The sequence below is a fragment of the Motacilla alba genome, chromosome 4A (genome assembly GCF_015832195.1).
Source record: "Motacilla alba alba isolate MOTALB_02 chromosome 4A, Motacilla_alba_V1.0_pri, whole genome shotgun sequence".
Classification (NCBI taxonomy): Eukaryota; Metazoa; Chordata; class Aves; order Passeriformes; family Motacillidae; genus Motacilla; species Motacilla alba.
Window position 1 is genome coordinate 9,078,926 of NC_052045.1, and position 21,085 is coordinate 9,100,010.

At 48.1% G+C, this 21,085-nt stretch overlaps 1 protein-coding gene across 2 annotated transcripts in view; it reads right to left on the bottom strand.

The window, feature by feature from the left end:
- The window catches only part of TMEM255A (transmembrane protein 255A), a 28,777-nt gene that overhangs the window by 5,824 nt on the left and 1,868 nt on the right, over positions 1-21,085 (bottom strand). Inside the window, exons 2-8 of one of the 2 annotated variants that reach the window (XM_038164554.1) lie at positions 18,417-18,559; positions 13,885-13,947; positions 9,088-9,177; positions 7,259-7,321; positions 6,139-6,227; positions 3,374-3,533; positions 1,977-2,120 (exon numbers count right to left, since the gene is read on the bottom strand). In XM_038164554.1, coding sequence (XP_038020482.1) covers positions 1,977-2,120; positions 3,374-3,533; positions 6,139-6,227; positions 7,259-7,321; positions 9,088-9,177; positions 13,885-13,947; positions 18,417-18,559 — 752 coding nt within the window. Of the gene's footprint in view, positions 1-1,976; positions 2,121-3,373; positions 3,537-6,138; positions 6,228-7,258; positions 7,322-9,087; positions 9,178-13,884; positions 13,948-18,416; positions 18,560-21,085 lie in introns of both variants that reach the window. The other variant, XM_038164553.1, reaches the window with a different exon arrangement.

The following is a 21,085-nucleotide window of genomic DNA, read 5'->3' on the forward strand; positions in this document are numbered from 1 at the left end:
GCTGCATTGTAACCATTTCCTCAGGGCAATTACTTTAACAAATTGATACTTCATTAACAAACAGTTCAAAATTTACATTTCAAGGTTCACCTCAGCGAATCGCGTAAGTGCAAATAACACTTCAGATACCTTGTTGCATTCAAAGTAAGCACAGCCTGTAAGGAACGGTTTTGAAAAATGAGGCTCCTTAGATCCAAAATTGAAGATAATTTTTAAAAATTCTCATCACTTCTGTGTGCCTGCTACATTTCACCACGACTGGACAACTGAAAACTGATGAGTTCCTCTCAAACCTTGGGTGTCAGACACCAGCCAGTAGCAACAGCTGCTCCAAAAACCAGAGAACTGGGTCTGCCATTTTAGAGTTGTGTGTGAAAGGCAGGTTTCTGCAAGGGCCTAGGCTTCCTTAGGAATTCTGGTGTGTTGTCTTTCTCCTGTGAAAAATGTGTGGAATGAGTGGGAAGCGTTCTTGCACCAGAGGGAGTGCATCCTTTGGGAGGGATTTGAGAGGCACGGCTGGGCTCGCTCCACTGTGTGCTGTAGGGTGTCAGGGGCCAGGGGCCAGGGTCACTGCTTGGGGCAGAGGAGGGCTCAAAGCAAGGGAGTCTCCACAGCAGAGGCTCAGCTAATGCTCCCATGCACGCCCCAAGTTCCCTGGAGGATATGCAAGGCTCAGACTTGGAATTTCATGTTAAAGAGGGACTTGGCCATATTAAATTTAGATGAGTTGAATTTATGCCCAGCTTCTGTGCCGTCTCCTGAGCCAACACCTGTGCTCACAGCAGTGAGACCCAGACACTTTGATCTGTCTGGCTGAGCTGTGTTAGCAGAGCCCAGCAGGATTTCCAGGTACAAAGCAGGGAAATCACCCATGCTGAGCTCTCTGCAGGTACTGGGGCTGCCACACTGGCAAACTCTGGGTCAGACAGAGCTTAGAACTGCTGAGAAACTGAGAAAAGGACTTTGTAGCAGAGCTTGGTTTGGCATGCACTGAGGTTGGCATTTTTGTAACTGCAGGAAGTTACGCAGCACCAGAGACTGTCCCAGGTTTCATTAATCTCTAAAATGAGTCACAAATACATCCTAGGAGTTCTGACTTAAGTGTTCAATTATATTTAGAAGCCCTGACAACAGCACTGTCCAGTGGCACTAGCAGCAGACCCAGGAAGGTTTGGATTTGGGTTACCTCTAAAGCTGGCTCAGATGAGGGACGTGGTGGCTGTCACAGAGCACACCTCTTGGTTGATGACCAAGATCTTAAACTCTTGTTAATAAAAAAAAATTCTCCAGTCCTGGTGGTTGTGTGATATGTTAATGAACATCACCCTTGTGGTAACATCTACCTGCCCGAAGAGCAGAGGAGGAATTGTCCTCATCTGCTTCAACAAGTGAAAGCTGATGCTGACAGCAAGGTTCACATGAAATCCCAGTTTCCAACAGCACAGCTCCATAGCTCAAAGAGGAAGGGATGCATCACAGCAGAGGGGATGTTTGCAGGGACCCCTCTTAGACCAGCTGAAGCATGTGGAAAATGACCACAACAAATCAGCTTTTCAGGCATCATGTGTCTCCAGGAGCTCAAACAGCTTGTTTCCTAAAGCTCTTCTAATTTCTCTCAGACACAGTAGTTGGCCTAATAAAATCTAGCACCTGAACACCTGGCTTTGCCTCTCTCCTCAAACGCTGCAGTGTCAGAGGCAGTGCCTATTTTTGATGAGATCTCTACCAGTAAGTGATGGGCAGGCAGCAGGTCCTCCCTCTTGCCTTCGCTTCAAGGACAGCTTTCAGGAAAACACTGCCTTAGTAAGAGAGAGCACTGCCAAGGACCAATGTCTAGCAGGAGAAATTTGGTATTTTCTGCAGGAGCAAGAAAATTAAACTGTGTGAATGACAGGAAGACAGGCCCCCAGAGTCCTGCAGACTGCCTGGATATAACCTTGCTGCTAAACAAGGAAACATCCTGTAATGTTGCCCACCTGAAAGTCATAAGCAGAGTAGGGAGGCAGGTGAGGAGTGCTGTGGTAGTAGGAGTTGTAAGATGTCACTTGTGGCCTGGAGTAGTAGGTCACTGAAGGGTGTGCATTTTCAACACTGCAGTTCAGCGTAGGGAGGGAAGGAGTCTATCAAAATAAAAAGAAGAGAGTATGAGGCTGCAAACCCAGTCACAGAAAGCAGAGAGCTGAATGAAAGCAGAAATTAATTAAAGGAACTCTGTGTGTCTCTAAATGTCAACTCTGTTGCATTAACAACTGGCAATCCAGTTCCCTCTCAGGCAGCAGCTATGTTCCAAGGTCACTTCATTCCACAGCCACTTATTGTTTCAGATTCCAAACAACAAGCTGGCAGTAGCCCAGTGCACACCAGTACTCACACAAAACAGATTTACTTCTTTGCAAGTAGGAAAAATTACTCATTACTTCCAAATTACTCTGTTATTTGGTGCATTTTGTGCATTACTGTTCATTTCTCTACATCTTTGTTTGCAGAGGCTCTCTGGTGTGGATCAAATCTCAAAGGGCTGTGATGCACAGCTGGGAATGTGTCTCCTGTTTTATTTGGGAAGATATTGGTGAGTCTGAAAAGATTTCAGAGTTCTGAAACAACGTACCCTCAGTGCAGGGCCCAAGATTTCTTTGTAAGAAAAATATTTAACCAAGACAACAAATCTCTTTTCTGTGAATGTTTTTGTGTTATCCCAAATGAGTCACAGGCGACAGAAAAAGCCCCAAATGTATCTGTTCAATTCATTTCAATTCAGTTCTGTCCCTTCATTTGTGCTGTTTAGAACAAACCATATGGAAGGTAACAGGCAGCCTGGTTAAGTGAGGGGATTTCAAAGCTCACATTGTTAGAACAGGTGTCTTTTTCATTCTCTGAAGTTTGGTTTTGATCCCCAGTTCACCTTCTCAGGTTCTGCACCATGATGAAATTAGATGGAGAGTTTCAGCCTAACACAGCTGCTTAAAGAGTCTGTAAAGCTCAGACTGCTACTACAGAACCAACAATTAATGAGCAACCACCACACTTTTCCTCGTAGAATGTGAACACCATGAAAAGGAAGATAAATTTTTAAGAAAGAGCTTATTTTCAATCATCCTGGTAGTGCCAATGCCTCTCTGATGGTTCCTTTTGAAAATACAGTCTCCCAATTCTGTTAGTATTTTCTAACTGTGCTCAGGTGGTGACAACAAGGTCAGAAAAGTGAATCACTTCCACTTTTTCATTATAGTTATTTCTTGCCCTTCTTCCCACCCTGACTGAAGTAATGCACAGATCATTTGCACTGAAACACCAATAGTTTCCATGATTATTTTTAAAGGCAATTTGCCTGATTTGTTTTCTTTAATGCACCAAGAAATTGATATCCTCTTACCATGTCTTTAAAGCCTCCAAGAATTGCTGCTGTAATGATCCCCAGGAACAGCCCGACTATGTTCAGAATTGTTGCCGACCAGAGCAAGTGGTAAAGGTGGATGATGTCCTGGCAGCTGCTGACATCAATGTACTCATAGTACCCTCCAGAAATCTCTACTCTGCTAGATTAGGAAAAAAAAAACCCAACAGTAATGATAAAAAAATGCACCACATATCATAAAACCTAAGCAGTACTGCTGGACAGTAAAATGCATTCTGCAACTCAGCGACAACCTGGACCTTACTGCCGAGGGAGGGTGGGTAAAGCCTCCTGGATCCCATGCTCGTGGCATCCACAATCTCCCTGCACAAAGGGAGCTCTGAAACAAATTACTTGCTCTGTTCTGAAACAAACGTCTTTGTGTCTGAACCTGCCTGTTATTTCTTTCATCTGAAATCTCCACAGAGGTCCTGGAGGCTTACTAAGGACAAACTGCTCTTGGAATTACCCTGGGAAATCAGTCTGTGCCCAAGGAGCAGCAGCTGCCCCCCAGGCAGTGCTGGCTGCTCCCCAGACCCCAGGGCAGCTGGGTGGGAAGGGCAGGGGCCAGCACAGCTCCTGCCTGGCCACCAAGCAGCTCCAGCTCCATGTCCCACTCCAGCCACCAGCCCCTCACTGCTCTACAACAACCTGGGCTGGCTGGACCTGGCACCTCGTCTTTCTGCTGACACTCTGAACCTTTTCCACACGCAGAAAACAGAGAGAAGACTCAGTCAAATCTGGTTAGGTCATTATTTTGGGAAAGGAAAAGCAACTCCTGCAGCACGTGGGCCGGAGTCTTGCAGCAGAATTGTTCAGGAATGACCTCTCTGGCTGCCGGGTGGGGAACAGGCCTGCCTTCAGCACAGCTCACCAGACGTAGAGGCGTGCAGCAAACAGCCCTTCAGAAAACATATTTATCAGGGACAAGCAGTACCAAGAGCTTCTGAATGACTGACCTCCCAGCTCACACACAGGGTTAGGCTCAAAGCACATGAGAGCTTTGAGGAAAGGAGGAAGAACTGGTTCATATTTAAGGTCAAGAAGCAGGAAGAAGATCCAGGTACAGCTCCTCAGCAGACTCCCCAGGGCCTGCAGGAAACTGCCCCCTTTCACAAGAGCCACCGTCCTCTGCTGATCACTCAATTTCTGCCTCTTTACCCTTTTTACTCCCACATTTCATCGAAGGAGGCACTGCAGGATTCACCACAGCGAGGAGATGAGGAGTTCAGGCAGAATCGAGGCAACACAGGTTACAACAACCTGTGCGCTGGCTGGCACAGCCCGTGTGTAACCGGAGCTCTCCGTGAGGCTCTAACAATAAAACCTGTGTGCTGTTGGCAGGGCTCGCTCCTGGGGAGATGTGCCATCCCCCAGTGAGAGCATCCTGCCTGGTGCAGCGTTGTTCAGCGGGAAGGGGCTTGTCCCGCTGCCAGAGCCAGGGTTCCCAGCATCAGGGAGAATGCAGGATTGCTGTCACCTTTGCCATGGTTTCCATCTTTTACATGTGCATTAACCAGTCTTGAGTGTCCGTGCCTCTCTACTGAGACACCATCCAGCACCTCCTCAGTGCAGGATGTCTGTGTGGTACTAAGCAAGATTAAAATAACAACTACTGATATCTTTCATCAGTAGAGGGGAAAGTGGGGCAGGGGCAGGTAGAACCGGGACTGGGAAAAAAAAAACAAAATACCAACAAAAACAAAAGAAAAAGAAATACAGAAAAATTTCAAACTTTTCCATTCCAATCAGTTCTCTCTGTATCCTCTCTTCAGCTAGTAAAAAGGGATTGTGTTCTGTAAACTACCCAAGGAAAGCATGAGCTTCATGCCTCTTTCACACCCACAGAGTCCTACAGAGACCGGGATCACGCCTCCCAGCACAGGGAACCACCCACCCTCTCCCAACAGCAGCTTTTGATCTTCCTCCACCACAGTCAATGATTTAAGTGGAGGCCAGCCCAAGTAAGTACTGTGAGAAATGCTAAGCCTGAAACAGTCCTAGGCAAGAGCCAGCAGTAAAAAAATCGATTTATTAATGCCTTGCTAACACACATTGGACACTCCACAAGGTATAAGCTGCTCATGCTGTAAATTAAGCTGGCTTAGGCACAGTAGGCAGATCTCAGTGGTGTGATTGCTCTGCAGTGGTTCTCGACTGGGAGCCACCTTCTGACCCACTGCACAGTGCTGCTTCACCTCCCAACCCCGTGTGAGCATGAAAGACATTCACTGGGCAGAGAGGACACTGCTTCAGGAAGGCTCAGGTGGCACCAGCCTGTTAACTCTCCTCTCTGCTAGCAGGGTGGGGAATGGAATGGTGGCAAGGTAAAGAAGAACAGTGTCCCAGGTTTTTTTTGCATCTTCAGTATTGTCAAAGAAAAAAACAAAAGCCGGTGCCAACAGAGAAGGAAGGTGTTAAGGCAAGCAACGCTCAATAGGTGGAAAACCTGAGGAGGACACCAAGCACGAAAGTAATGGAAATTCCTGTGCTTTCATTTTTCCAGCTGGGCTGGCCCAGAGCATGCTCACCCATAGCTGGGATGGCCTTGGTGCCTTTCACACCCACCTTTACTCGGTTAGCTTTTGTCTGGGACTCCTCCTTGCTAACAAACACAGCTCAAGGTCCCTCCCCACAACAACTGCCATTAACTGATACTATCCTGCAAACCAGCTGCAAGCTATTGCCAAGGAGCATGGCCACCGCTCCCCTTCCCACGGCCAGGAGTGGCATTTTTGGCTTACTTCCCACAGTTGTACAGGTCACAGCAGAAGCAGGTATTGGTTTTTATTTTCGGCGTGCAGGGGGCACGGCGCTGCGGGTGACAGACCGCCTGCGTGAATACAGAAAAAAAACACATAAAGCACAGAACAACACAATCCCCAAACACAGTTTCTGCTGCTGTTTGGCCTGCTCTACATGTAGAATTCTCAGTGATCTCCACATTAACCCCAGGCAGATTTTTCTTTCCTTATCTTGCTCCCACAAAGCCCTCCTGTGGGAACAGAGATGCACTTGGCTGGAGCACAGCAGCGGTTCCTCTCGCTGTGGGGAGCTCACAGACAAGCAGGTGCCTGCAGAGGAAGGAGGTTTTGCAACTCCTGCAAGCAGCCAGGGCCTTGCTGAGCTAACCCTCCTCACCCCAGGGCAACGCAGAGCAGAGAGCTGTCAACAGCATGGCCCAAACTGAGAGCAAGATTCCAACAGCGGTGCAGAACTGACCAAAGTGGTTAACTGTGTGTGCCTGAGGGTGGTAACACACATGGACAGTTCTCAGCCTGAACAGAGAGTGGACCACTCCCACACTGCTGTGGAGCATTAATTTTGCACCCTCAAGCAGGCCTTCTAGTTTGGTATATAATGGTTATTGGGAACAACCTAACACCTGTGGACTTGTGAGGAAAGCTCTGAGAGACAATCAGCGCTCAGCAAGGCAGACAGACATCCATACACACCATCAGTATGTGGCAGGATCATCCATCCCCAACAGGCTTCTCTTTGGAGAAGACAACAGGAGAGGTGCAGAGGCTGGTACTTGTTGCTCATATACACAGAAATATTGCTGTCTGAAACCTTAACCCACCACCCAGCTCCAATGAATGCATGGCTGAAGATCTAGAGAAACTGGTGAATTTTCCTATCCTACATCCCCTTCTCTCCATCTGCTCTGTCCCTACTGAGGCAGTACAGGGAGAACCCACCCCTGAGTGCTGCCAGCACCCTGCTCCCACCCCAGGCCCAGCCTCCCACCCCCTCCTCACTTTGCAGACCTCCAGGGCACTGGAGCAGCCACCTGGCAGCAGGTTCCTCCCCCTGCTCCAAGAAGCTGGGCCCTTAGCAGGACACAGCAGGACCTGCTCTCACCTCTGGTGGGGTGGTACTCTTGGAGTAGTACTGGCATCGCCCCGCGTACAGCGGCCGCAGATCCTGCAGAGAGAGAGCACCAGGCTTAGCCCTGCAGCAAAAGCAAACTCACCCAAAGGGGCTGGGGAAAGGAACCAGACTTTACAGACACCCTGATCTCACACCAGCACCTCAACGCAGCAACAGCTCTGCGGCCCCCAGCCCAGTCCCCTGAGCCCTGGGTGATGTTTAACCCTGGTCCTTGGAGGCAGGAAATTGTTACAGCCAGCGTGGGAGGAGCAGTCTCTTAATCTGGGCTCTTTGGTGATGGTGACCATCCTGAACTGAACAGGCACATCCCAGGTCTGCTTGACCTATTTCTGAGGGCTCTTCTTGCTGAATCATAGCAATTCTTCATGAATTGTTCACAAATTTGTCCTTCCTGTGCTCTTCAGTGTCTTGTGGGAAAGCTCTGGAGGATCACCAACATTCCAGCCTGCAAACACGCATTAACACCTCCCTTTGAGGCAGCTTGATCTCCAAGGCAAAGCCTCGGGGAAAGCAATGCCAGACGTGTACCCACAGCAGCCAGCCCTTCCCAGGAGCAGCCAGACTGGCTCTCCAGGTGTCTGATCCAAAGCTCAGGCTGGCAGGGCAGTGGCAGCCGCTGGCAACAGGGAGAATCTTTTGTGCTGGCGTGACAGGAGCACGTTTCCAGCCAGGTGGTGACACTTTTGGACTGTTGGTGGTGAAGTGAGGCCAAAAGCCCACCTGTTCATCAAGAGGCAGAAACCAAAGCCTGTGTCACCACAACTGCTCAGCTCTGGCTGCCTCAGACACGCAGCCACCCCCAGAGCCAGCTCATGCCACAACCCAACCCATGAGGTCACACCCTCCCGATGGGGGTCAGAGATGGCCCAGACTTGCTGGTTTCATACAGACAGACAGACGGACACCCATCACACAAGTGAGAGGAGCTGCCCTTTGCTCTGCCAGCAAATCCAGCCATCCAGCCACCTTTCCACCACTGGAATACGCAGGGGCAGGAAGGAAGAGCCAGCTTCACAAGGAGCATTAACTAGCCAGCTGACAGAGGGAGTTTCCATTTCATGGGTAATTCTGACCTTCTGAAATTCCTTTCTGTTCTGACACAAATAAACTCCAAATCTGTCTTTTTAATCCCTTTTTGCCAAAAATTTCAAAAAAAAGTCATCAAACTGCAGAGCTGCAGGACAAAAAACTGTTTGCAGTAACAAATTTCAATCAAAAAACCAAAATGGAATTGTGTCTTTTTATTTCTATAATAATAACTAAAGCTTCTGCACATCCCACTGTACTAGTGATTGGTCATGACAGCAGTAGCTCATAATTTTTTAAGGCACCAAATGGAAACTGAGAACCTACTGCAAATGTTTCCTGTTTATACTGCAACGCTTCAGTGAGCTTCGTATCAAATTGCTTCATTCTACTACAGCATCCAGTGATTCACTCTGCATTAAGAACCAGCTCTGCCAACACTTAAAACAAAACAAAATAGATGCTACTGCTCATATCTTGTCCCTTGGCAATAACTGTAATTCACATTACATCTTAAGTGTTCTGATACTCAATAAACACATAAAGCCAAAAAAACCCAAAGCAAAGCTTTAAGATCTTAGTGCTTTCTGCTCATTCAAAAATATTTTTTTTAAATGATACCATTTTTCTAAAGCTTGTGATTTAAAGCAGCATTCGGCACACAATATATATTTACAGGGTTTGATGTGGGCTGACACAGGTTTGCAGACACCATCACTTGTTTTCTTAGAGTAAAAGTGTTGCAGGACCTGTGTTTTCCTGGAAGCACTTACGATGTGTCTGGCAGCAAAGACACCGTCTACAATGGCGCAGCAGAACGCGGCGATGACACCAAAGCTGATGAAGACGATCGATGCGACCAGCTGAGAAAGGAAAACAAAGCAAAGTGTCATCTGTCTCTCCACAACCAAGTGATCAGCGCTGTCCCCACAAGGATAGGTAAAGCACAGTCGATAAACCCTGGAGCAATCAATGACCCAGTGCTTGCCCGGGCTGCACACGCTGCTCTGGCTGAAGGCAGTGGGTGTCTGCTCTGGCAGAGTGGCAGGAGCAGGAGCATTGTGCCAGACTGGTTCTCCGGGGACTTGATAGAGTAATGCAGGTTTTTTCATTACTCCAATAGGCTAAGCTTGGGCTGAGAATGCACCTCCTCTTCTGGCTGCTGCTGTCCTTAACTCTCCCCTGGAGAGAAGAGGATTTCTTCTCTCCTCACGCTGGAGGGCTGTGGGGAGCTGCTCCTGTGAACGCTTCCTGAGCTGTGAGGATGCAGGAGACTGTAGTGTGTGAAGCTCTCTGCTGGGACTGTGCCTTGAGGGAACAGCACCTGGATGCAGGCACAAGCACAAAGCCACGAGAGCAGAGGGCAGTGACCAGCCAGTGCCACGGGTGCTGCACACCCTCCCAGCAGCCTGGCTGGGCTCTTGGTGCCAGGCTGTGCCAAGCACAGTCCATCCAGCTCCCAGTGGAGAGCTGCAAGGAGACAGACTTCCCTCCACCTGCAGCTTGAGAAGGGCAGTCAGACAGGCACGATCCTTTTCTACTGGCCCCATCCTGCCCGTTCTTTAAATGAGGGTGAAAGCATTCAGCAGGTAAAGCAGAAATAATCTCCTTCAGAAATAATCCAGGTATGAGAAACAGTGTCTATTCCCACTATGCCATTTCAATCACCACCTCTGCCAAAGAGCCATGCTCAGCGGGGGGAGCCTGCACCAGGGCTGACACAGCCCCTCTCACACCTGCACTCAGCTCAGCTGCTGCCACTGGGCTCCTGAGCTGCTCCTCACACACAGAGCTCCCAACACTGACCCCGGTCCCCTCTGCCAAAGCACACTGGGGATATCAGCAGGGCTGCAGGGGGAGGGCAGGCACAGCACTCAGACAGCCAGGTTCACAAAATGCAGCTTGGGGAACAGCTTTCAACATTACTTCCCATCTATTGAAGCATGTTATTTCAATCTATTGACAGTATTTCAGTGTCAAGAACAGGAAGCTCCTTGGTGGTTTTCCAGCTCTGGTGACTGAAATCTTCAGTGTCAGTTGCTGGCAGCTGTAAAAACTGTTTCTCCACAAGTACAAAGGTGACTCTGCTGTAAGCAATAGTAAAAACCTCTACAGCCCAAATACAAAGCTAACAGTTAGCCCAGCCAGCACTGACAGATACCTCAGGTCTCCTGACTTGGGGATGTTTGTTTTAAAGATCCAGGTACTAAGTTTGCTTGAAAACCTTGGCTCCTGCCACTGCCCAAGGCTCCAGCGCTCAGAAAGACAAGCCAACCCCCCAGGCAAATACAATCCAGAAGGATCCTATGCGTGTTTTTAAAGTACCTCAGGATTTTTAGGTTAATCACACTGGTATTATCTACATCTCCATAGGTAAAAACAGATCTTGTTCCAGTAACCTCATGTACAGACCAGATCAGCTTGAACAATGACTGGAGATGCCAGAGGGCTCACCTGGGGCAGTGGAAATGGCTTACTTAAAAATGAGAGAAAATAAAATGTTTTTCTAGATGAGGCAAGCATTCAAGGCACAGGCACTGGGCCAGCAGCAGCAGGCAGAGCAGGCTGTGAAAGGATCCCGGTGACCAGTGAAGGTGTCACGATCACCACGAGCTGTTACTGGAGCATTAGGTGCCGTGCCACAAAGCACTTGCAGATGGCAGCAGGTGACCAGTTTCGCAGGAGCAGATCCTGCACTGACCCTGTTTCTGTCAGCTGTAAACTCCTGCATTTCTTCCCCACTCAGCCCCACCCTTGGCACGTCTGGATCCCAACGCACACCATCCATTGAAGGTCTCACTGTCTCACCACCAAACAGGGAAACCTCACCAGGGGAGAAAGTCCAGTTTTGGTGGAAGACACAGGGTTTATAGCTTAGGTTATTTTGTAGCAAGTTTAGTTTTTCTCAGTAGTGTCTTTTGTTTCATGCACACATGAAAGAGGATATTTGCCCTCAATAGCATGAGCCTTAGAGATGGGAAGTGAGCCAAACACTAAATACATACAATTAGAGAATTTGTCAGTCATCTCTGCTCACAGACAGGAGCAGCTAATATGGTGGTTTAAAATAAATGCAAAGTTAATGATACTTTCACAACAGCCCTACCAAGAGGTATCTGATGCCCACTTTATTTGCACACAGCTTTCTCCCTCTCAGATGTAGAAAGAAACGCCTGAAAACCAAACACTGTGAATTTATGCTAGAGAAAAAAAAATCAAACAGCAAACAGAAACATACAAATGGAAAGGAATGAAAAAGAAGAAATGTCTTTGAAAAGATTGTCTTTACAAACAAACTGTGGGCCTGAAGGTAGATAAGGGCAGATACAGAGAGGAGAAAGAAGCAATGGAGGGAACCATAAATTCCATAGGAATTCCACCCATGGACACAGACTGTTACTCACTGGAGACTGTGCTAGATCTCTGGATTTAGAGAGAAAGAACAGAGACACAAGGAAGAAGGAAAACAGGGTGGGTATACATTAGAAGGGGATATTAGGTGTTTTGGGAAGTCTGCACCTCTCATGTACCTCAGCCAATGGGGAAAGAGAGGGGGAAATGAGGCTGGAAAATGAGGATAAAAAAGAGGCTGCGTCCCCTAAAAATTTTGAGAGACTCCAGGGGAAACGACCCATGGCCTCTCCCTTTATTCAATAAAGTTACAGGACTCCTCTGTCTCCTTTTTGACATAAATCTCTAGTATTAGTGGATTAATTTTCTTGACAAAATTAATTTTAAAAATCCCAGTTTTCAACTTGCCAACAAGATTATTTTTGATTTAAGGGTGATAATACAGTTACTGTAGCAAGCAGAAGTCCCTCTCTAGAGCTGTGTGATATTATTGACTGATCTCCACTCGTGTAACTCCAGATAAGTCAGCCACACCAAGCAGCATTTGGACAACTAAAGACAAACTTGGTTTGGATAGGGTAGGAGTGTCCTGGGCTGAGGTTCCCTTTAGGTGATGGTACAGTCCCAGATGGGCTGGGAAGGTGCTGGTTCTTACTTGTTCATGGCACAGATGACTGTCATAAAGGCATGTAAATTGCTGACTCCTCACTTGGAAGCTGCTGAGTGGGCAGTGGGGTGTGTGCCAGAGCTGCCTGGGCAGCTGGCCCTCCCTGTGGGCACAAAAGCTCTCCCTTCCCTTCCCTTCCCTTCCCTTCCCTTCCCTTCCCTTCCCTTCCCTTCCCTTCCCTTCCCTTCCCTTCCCTTCCCTTCCCTTCCCTTCCCTTCCCTTCCCTTCCCTTCCCTTCCCTTCCCTTCCCTGGCATGGAATTCAGTACACCTGGGTGGGAATAACCAGAGGTCTGTTGCTGTCAGCAGCCTGGGGGAAGTGAGCAGTGCTGCTGCAGCTCAGCTGTCCCCATCAGCCCATGGCTCACTCCACTCCTCACCAGTCCCCTCGCAGCCAGAAATGTGCACCAGAGCACAGCTGCACAAGCTGCTTCTGGCTTTTCTGCCTTCAGCTGCACAGGCCAGAGCAAGGCTGCCTTTTAGCAAACTAGGACACGGGGGAAGTTCAGAGAAGTTTTAAAAATAAATCCTCCATGGCCAGTGGTATCGCAGAAACACGCAATGGACAAAGCTGCCGCTGTGAAGGGCTCCTGGGTAAGGAGGACGTGTGACTAAAGCACAGGGACTGTAAGTGACAGCTACTGCATGTCCTGTCTGCCACCAGAGTGGAGACACGCTCCCTGCCAGCCCAGGCAGCAGTGATGCAATCCCTGCAAAGCTGGGTCATGAATGTTTTTTTAGGACACAAAATGACAGAGAGATGAAAAGAATAAGCTCAGGCTACCCAGGGCTCTTCAGAATAATCAAACAAGTTAGAGCCACACTGTCACTTGTGGGCACTCCTGTGAAGAGTCCAGGACTGGCACAATATGGCCATTGCTCAACCAGACACTGACATGCTGCTAAAAGAGGCTGAAACCCTGCTAGGACAGAAAGAACAGGGATATGTTGCAGAGCCAGGGTGAAAACAACACAAAATATCCACTGGGAAACTCATCTCCCCTGCACCCTATCTGACTGTGGGAAAGGCAAATGTCATCTCCTGCAGGGTCTGCCTCACCCTCTCCTGCTCTGCAGGGAGCATGCTATGTGCAAAGCAAAGGCAGCACAAAGGCAGACTCTGGATTTGGACAGGAATTTCTCCCATCTGCCTTTGCAGAACCTGCCTTGGCCTCGTTCAGCAGAGCACTCGGCTGACCTGACCCCTGAGCCCCCTCCACCCCTGCCAGAGCAGGCAGCAGCCCAGCAGGACAGGCTGCAGGGACAGCCCCACCTCCCTGGGCCCTCTGCAGCCTCCGAGCAGCCAGGCTGGAGGATCTCACTGCCAGGGCCTGGGGCAGGCACCGCCAGGGGATTGCAGCCACTCTCCTGAGACACAGCGAGGCAGGAGGCAGAGTGCCCACAGGGGCTGCTCCTGGGCTGCCAGAAACCATCTCCAGCTCTCTGTATGCAACACTACCCTGGAAGAGTTAGGAAAACTTCAAATAATACTCTTTACACACAGTGTTTGAGTTACTGACATTTTTAAAGGAAAGTTTTTATAAAGAACTTACCATTTGTCTTTTGTTTTCTATCAAGTTTGATCCGATTATTCCAAGGAACGACCCAAAACCAAGCTGAAAAACAATGCATTGTTAGCATTTAGTTCAGGATGGTATGAAACATATTTTTCAAACAGACAGAACACAATTAAATCCAGAAGCAGCAAAAGAACATTCTGCTGATGTGTGAGCTCTCTTCCTTCAGCAAGAAATCAGTGGAGCCTCTCACTAGCAGGAACTATCAGGTGCAGCCCACATATGACACTAAAAGCGTGCGTAGAAACCAAAAGGATGAGTTCTGAATTCCATCCCCCCAGTGATGCTGAGGAATGGCTGGTGGATGAGGATATGCATTGCTGTCTTGGAGCAACCCTACAAACACTCAGGAGCCTCCAGATGCAAACCTAGCAGGACCAATGCACTAAAACCTCCAGGACCAGGATTCTGAGACCTCACGGAGCTTGTGAGCAACCACCTCAGTTCTCAACTCAGAGAGTTCCTCAATGTGAAACATGCAATAAAGGAAATTTATACTATGGAAGACTTAGCAGTTTTCTGTCTTCTCTTACTCCTCCCTCATTTCCAGGGGTGAGGATGCATCAACCAGGGTGTTCTACCAGAAGAGCTCACACTGGCCCAGCAGAATAAGGCACTGCAGCAAAAGTATCTTTTCTTGCTGCTGTAACTGACAACACTCATTTCAGCTCAGCCAGGAGAGCAATTTCCCACCTCCTTTCTCCATTGCCTTAAGCTACACTAAGAAGAAGTTTCTAGGACAGAGCACACCTCAGCCAGGACAGAAACAGGGACTTCAAGCAGGAACCACGGACTAAGAGGGGAGATTCAGATGCAAAAATAGAATGGTGTCACACTGAGAAAGGTCTTTGGTTGGTGTAGAGCATATCCAACCCCACTCCCATGGGTTGGCAAAATGAGAAACACTGGAAAAGTCCTGCAGCTGATCTGTCATAATAAGGAGATGCAAATCCAGACAACAGGCCAAGGGCCAGTGAAGATCCCTGTGAGAATGCCCAGTAATTGGCCAACTCCCCAGGAAGAAAAACACGGCATGAGACAAGCTGTAGGGATTCAAAAATGAGTCAACTAACCTGGAATCAATACTTTGAGATCCAGGAATAGAGAACAAAGTTTGATGAATCCAATACCAACAGGCAGAGGCATGTGCAGAGATTAGCAACACAGATGTGATGTAAACTTGGGCTCCAGTCTTCCCTTGCCCTGCCTAAGCCCAGCAACCTTTGGTGCAGCGCTGCAGGCAGGGAGGGCAGCTGGCTCAAGCAGCAGGGCTTAGAGGTGGAGCAGCTGATCAGGCTGCTGCTTCCCCACTGCCTGGCTGGCACTCTGAGCTCCTGCACACCCCTGTCCCCACTTCAGGCACAATCTGCCATGGTGGGAAGCACTGCAATGAAGCCAGGGTCTGCTTACCACCGGGGTGGCAAACAGGCAGGGCAGAGACCTAGGGCACTGCTGAACTGCTCCACACTGACCTGCCAGTGCTTCTGGGCTTATTATTTAGCTCAGGCAAACAACACCCCCACCTTCCTAAAGTAACAGATCAATAGTTCAAGTCCAAGCAAAAAAAATTGGGAGATCCAGGCATTAACAGTGATGTGGATCCAGGTGTAATTTTCAGTCTGGTGATATGTAGCAGAAAGAACTTGTGTGATAACACACACCTAAGGCAAATGCTCAAGAAAAATGTTTTGTGTCCTTTAAGCTTTAAGAGGAACACCCACCCATGGTGTTTCAGAGCAGCCTCAAAACAAAAGATGAAATGCTTTAGATAATTCAAGATAATTCAAAAAGAAGAAATTAGAGAGTCTGTATGTCCACCAGGTGAAGACCAAATAAATTGGTGGATTCTCATTAACAGGAATTCTCATTGCACTAATGGAAGAACTACTCATCCTTCCATGGATGGGACAAAGAGACCTTAGTAACGTTCCTCAGTTACATCATTTATTTGCTGGTGGATGTGATCCCCTGGGATCTGTCTGAAAGGAGGACAGGACAAAAAGTGAATGTGCTTTTCCAGAGTAAAGCCCCAAGCCAATATCCTTGGCAAGGAACCATCACAGAAGAGGTTTGCCAGTGAAAGCCCAAGAAAGGTCAGTAATTCACACAGATTCTGGCAGCTGCTGTAACTTGGAGACAACACACATATCTCACAGTCTCACTTCCACAGGGCTCCTGAGCGTTACTCCTGTCTGCTGAACATCACTGCTGTGCTCTGGGCTTCCCTGTCCCAGCTCAGTCATCCAGCCACAGGTGAGGACGTTTCCCACAGACACAGCTAAGGTATTCACTGGTGCAGCTGTGAAGGTTTGGATGGTCATGGAGGAGGGTGAAGGCACCCTGGCTACAGGACGTCACTGAACCCTCTGCTTCAGCTTCTCCAGTTCTATCAATGAGGAACTGAGCTGCTACAGAGAAAAAAAACAACTTCAAACCCTCAAAAAACCCAACCAAACAAAATCCTACTGATGTGTGGAAGGTCTCCAGTGCCTGGTTCTGTCCTTCTTTGGAAGCAGAGGCCTGGGAAGATAATCCCCTACATTGAAGCAAACATCTTTGCATCATGCCCCTTGCCCAAGAGGTGCTTGCCCAAGAAACACAAGTTGAAGGAGGAAAGAAGGGTGGTTTAGGCACGGCAGCAATGAGATATCTGATGTCTGAGTTTAAGAAGAATTTGGACAATGCCCTCAAGCACATGGTGTGATTCCTAGGGGTGTCCTGGAGCTGGACTTGATGATTCTGATGGGTGTCTTCCAACTCAGAGTATCCTATGACTTTATGAGTGTATGTTCCATAAGATGATTCCAGCCGTGGAACTGCTCCACACACAGAAATCACCCAGCATACAAAGAGAATTCTGGCTCTATCATCTCCTTGAGGACAAATCATGGAGCACTCATTCACTGCAGCCAGCCCTTTTTCCCCAGTAAAGGGAGAAATCCCAGCTTGTTATGAAACATCAGCTATTTTAAGCACCTTCTGAAGCATCCAGCAGCACACTGAAATGTTTTCCTGTGCAGCGAGACAGGTGAGGTCATCACACATTTCCACAGAGCAGATTAATGATCCTATGTGGGGAATTTGGTGGCAAGCGCAAATTGCCAGGGTGCCTCTGAATAAAGTAACTCAACGCCCTTCCCAAGTCCAGGACTTCATTAATTCCTTGAGTAGACTAAGCCCTAGAAAAGCGTAAGGGATGCTGACGTTCCCGGACCATAAATAGCTCGGGAGATGTCAAGGGGACGTGAGCAGCAGACTCTGCCCATTTGCATCATCTGCAGGACCCGCTCTGAAGCACGAGGTTCAGCTCAGGCTGGCACAGTGCAGAGTGAGTGTGGAGAGTCTGGAGCCAGTCTGTCATCTTTCTCAACACCTTCCTTCCATACTTCTCTTCAAAAAAGATCAGGCCTAAATGTAGAAGATACTGGGACAAGCCAGAAACCCTAAACCAAAGAGGGCCAACACAATCTGTAACAATGTTCCACACTGCAATGGCTGTAAAGAGGCTTTCTTCAGCTGTAGAAGAACGTGGGCACTGAAAGCATAAACCTCCCCGAGATCAGCAATGCATGGCAAATAAATCAAACAGCAATAAGACAAGAACAAGTCTCCACCTGTTTTACTGGAATGCCTTCAAGCCTCCAGATTCAAGGCTCCAAATCAAATGTGCAGCATCATACAGCTGTCACACCAGGAGCCTCTAGCTGGGGCTACTGGCTGCATTTAATCTACTGAGACACCTAATTTGATTGCAGTTCAGTGCTTCTTTTTCAGCATGTCTTAGACATGCACAGGAACAGAGCAGGACTTGCTGTCCAGCTCGTGTTACACCTCTGCTCATGCCAGGAGGGTCGAGACATACTTGCCCCTCATGCTTCTGTAAGAGAGCATACATCTACTGGCAGGAAGGCTGGACACCAGTGGTCTTCTCTAAATTAAGCCATGTGAAGCTAAAAGATGGTTCTTTCCCACTTTCAGCTGCTGGTAACAAAAAAAGAAGAAATGGATGTGTTTGTGGCTTTGATGTACAGGCTTCCCTGGCAAGCTGCCACAGCTCCTCATCCAGGGACTCCAATTTGTTAAACACTTCTGCAAGCAAACTTTATGACCACAAGTTCATGTTACCAGTATTTCAAAACCTGGTCTCTCAACTGCTTTTGGCAGTAAGGTCCTTCTTTGCCTTACTCCTGCCTGGGCTTAGTGTGATCTACATAAACAAAGAAGTTCTAAAGTTGCTTCAACTGACATAAAATCTATTTATCTGTCTCACCACTAGCTCAAAATCAAGTTATTACCTAAACTCAGAGGAAGCTGCCACTTGGATGAGCTTTTTGCATGGGAATGTGCAGCAGGTGCAAAATAATAATAATAAAACAAATAAATCAAATGATAATGAAGTAGCTGAGCAAAATATTCAGGACAAAATCACCCTTTATAACATTTTCAGCATTACAAGGGACTTTGTAGGCAATAAGTTTTCTAGACCTACCTAGGAGTTCTATACTTACAATAACCCCTGGGTAATAACCTCCAACAGTCACATTTTGGGTTCTTGTTGTAGCAGCTAGGCCCACCGTTAGAATTAATACTGACACAATGAGGAGAGTCACAGTTACGTAGAGGGAATTTCTTTTTCTTCTATTGAACGACCCTAAAAACACACACACACACAACAGAATTTGCTGATTCCATCTGGGGAGAGTCACAGCACCACAAATTTCTCCTCCCACTGCCAACCACGCCACGGTGAATTTCCCTTCTTCTGACTTGAGAATATTTTTGGGTTTGCCTGGCACTTTTCACCTTCACTAACATTGCTCTGACGTAGATGAAGAGAGCCTTAAGATCTGCAACTCTGCAAAGCTCATTAGATACATTGGAGTCTCCCAGCCCTTCTAGCCTGGGGCAATCGAGCTAATGAGAAATATTCACATTAGACATTTATATACTTTCTGATCTGTCTACTTGCATCAAGCTAAATAACCCCACTGCATGCTGCTTGTTCTGAGAGGGGAAATTTGACTGCAATCACAAGGCATCCGCAGTTTTCCATGCAAATAAGACATCACCAGTAACAGCCACTTCTCCTCTACTTTCAGCAAGGACCAGGTATTTTTAGATGCTTGAATAATGAATTTGTGGATTAGTAAAACTCATCTACAGCTGCCTGATGATGAAGGGTTTTTTTTTCTTTTCTATATTTATAGATCTCCCAAATGAGCATAAACATAAAAGAGTGATTCCACCAGCCAAGAGGAAAGCTGGCTGTGACACCACGCTCAGCAACATCTTTGGGGCGTGTTTGGTCTGCATGTGCTTTGCCATCTTTGTGTCACTTTGTGGAACAATCCTTTTGATCCTATTCCATATATTATGTAGATACAACCCAGCATCTGCAAGAATGGCTGGGAGGATAATGGATTGTAGGGGCCCTTGCCTGTGGGCTGCTGGGCCACCCTGAACCCCATTCCCACAGCCTGGGGCTCTCCAACAGGCCCTGGAAGCAGGTAAGGGTATTCCCACCTCAGAGGCTCCCAGCACTTCTCTGGGGGTTTCAGAGAAGGGCAGGAACGTGTCCCAAGGGCAAGGAGCAGCTTTCTCCACTGCAGAGTGCATTCCCTAAAGCAAACCTCCTCGGGAATCCCCAGGTGCTCAGGGCTCCCTGGCAGCTTGGGCACAGCGAGGTAAAACACCTGCAGAGAGGCCCTGGTGGGAGACTTGGCCAAGCCAAGCACAACCTCCTTGTCCAAGTTCTCCAGAAAGGAGCACACCAGGCCCTGCTGGCAGCTTTCTGTCTCAGAGAGGCACACCCCAGGTGCCCCCAGGCCCTTCTGTAGGACCTGTGTATTTATGCCCAGCAGATCCTTTCACCCCAACGGTGATGCAGCCACACCAACCCACACAGGCTGCTGCAAATGATCTCCCTTTCTCCACAGGGACAGCTCTCCACAGGGAAAAGCACAGCAGCTGCCCCCTGCTCCTCCACACGTGCTCCAGCCCGGCCCAGGAGCTGTGCAGCTGGCAGCAGGGCTCCCTGTCCATGCTCTGGGCTGGCACGGCTGCCATGGCCTCGGGGCTGGATCATTTCACCCACAGATGAGCTCAAAATCACAGACAAGGGCTAAACTTGGGGCTTGAAAGCCCAACAGAAGGAGAGCACAAAATCACAGAAGGGTAAGGCTGGAAAAGACCACTGGAGGTCATCTAGTCCAACCTCCCTGCCCTACATGACAGGCAAGAGAGGTTTATAAAGAAAGCACCATCCTTTCTGGCTGATCTGCAGCCTCTGGAAGGAAAGATCTCCACCCACAAACCTGCTCGTGTTCCAGAGCACAGGTCTGACCGCACCACTGGGACATCACTGGTCCTAAGAGCAAGGAGCCTGACAACTGGTTGATCCTTAGCTGGAATAAATAGCTAGATAGTTGCTAATTTAAAAAAAATAAATTAAATAACTGCTCTAGAACCCCAGGATTCAGGCTGGATATTGTATCAATGATCCTCAGTCTTTCAAGCCATGTTTTACAGGCTGGAGATAAAGGTATGTGACTGTTTGCTGCAGGTCACATCTGGGGTTACGCTCCTACATCTGCCAAATAAGTTAATAATAGAAAATCTAGGCTTCTAAATCCCTCAGAAATCATTAAGAGATGAAGCCATTCTGTACGTACTGCCTCACAAATACTATCATTGTGCCACACTTCAGTTTCAATGTAACCATTTAAATGCAAGTGTCCCATAAATGTCTTAAAAAAATCCATAACAGTGGGACCAAAACTGGAGAAAATTTGCTGCTTCTTACATAGATTAATTCTGAAAGGCGAGAAAGGATGAATCCATCTTGCTTCCACAGAATTACCAAGCTTCTGATCACTGCTATGGTTTGGCTGGCGAATGAGCAGAGGGTAAATAAGCCCAGCCAGGTGTTCCTTACACAGCTCCCAGTGGGCAGGGTCGGGCTGTGGGGGTGGACATGGCTGCAGGGCAGGGCTGGGATTGCTGTGGGCACAGTGCTCCTGCACTGCCACCACAAATGCTGCAAAAAGTCACCACGAAAACCACTCCAAAAAGAGCACCTTGAAACACCGTGTACAGATGCTGTGCTTGTTTCAGCACCATCGTGTTTTTCACTCTTAATTTCTGTGTTGTTTCCCAGCTTAGGACTGGCACACACCAA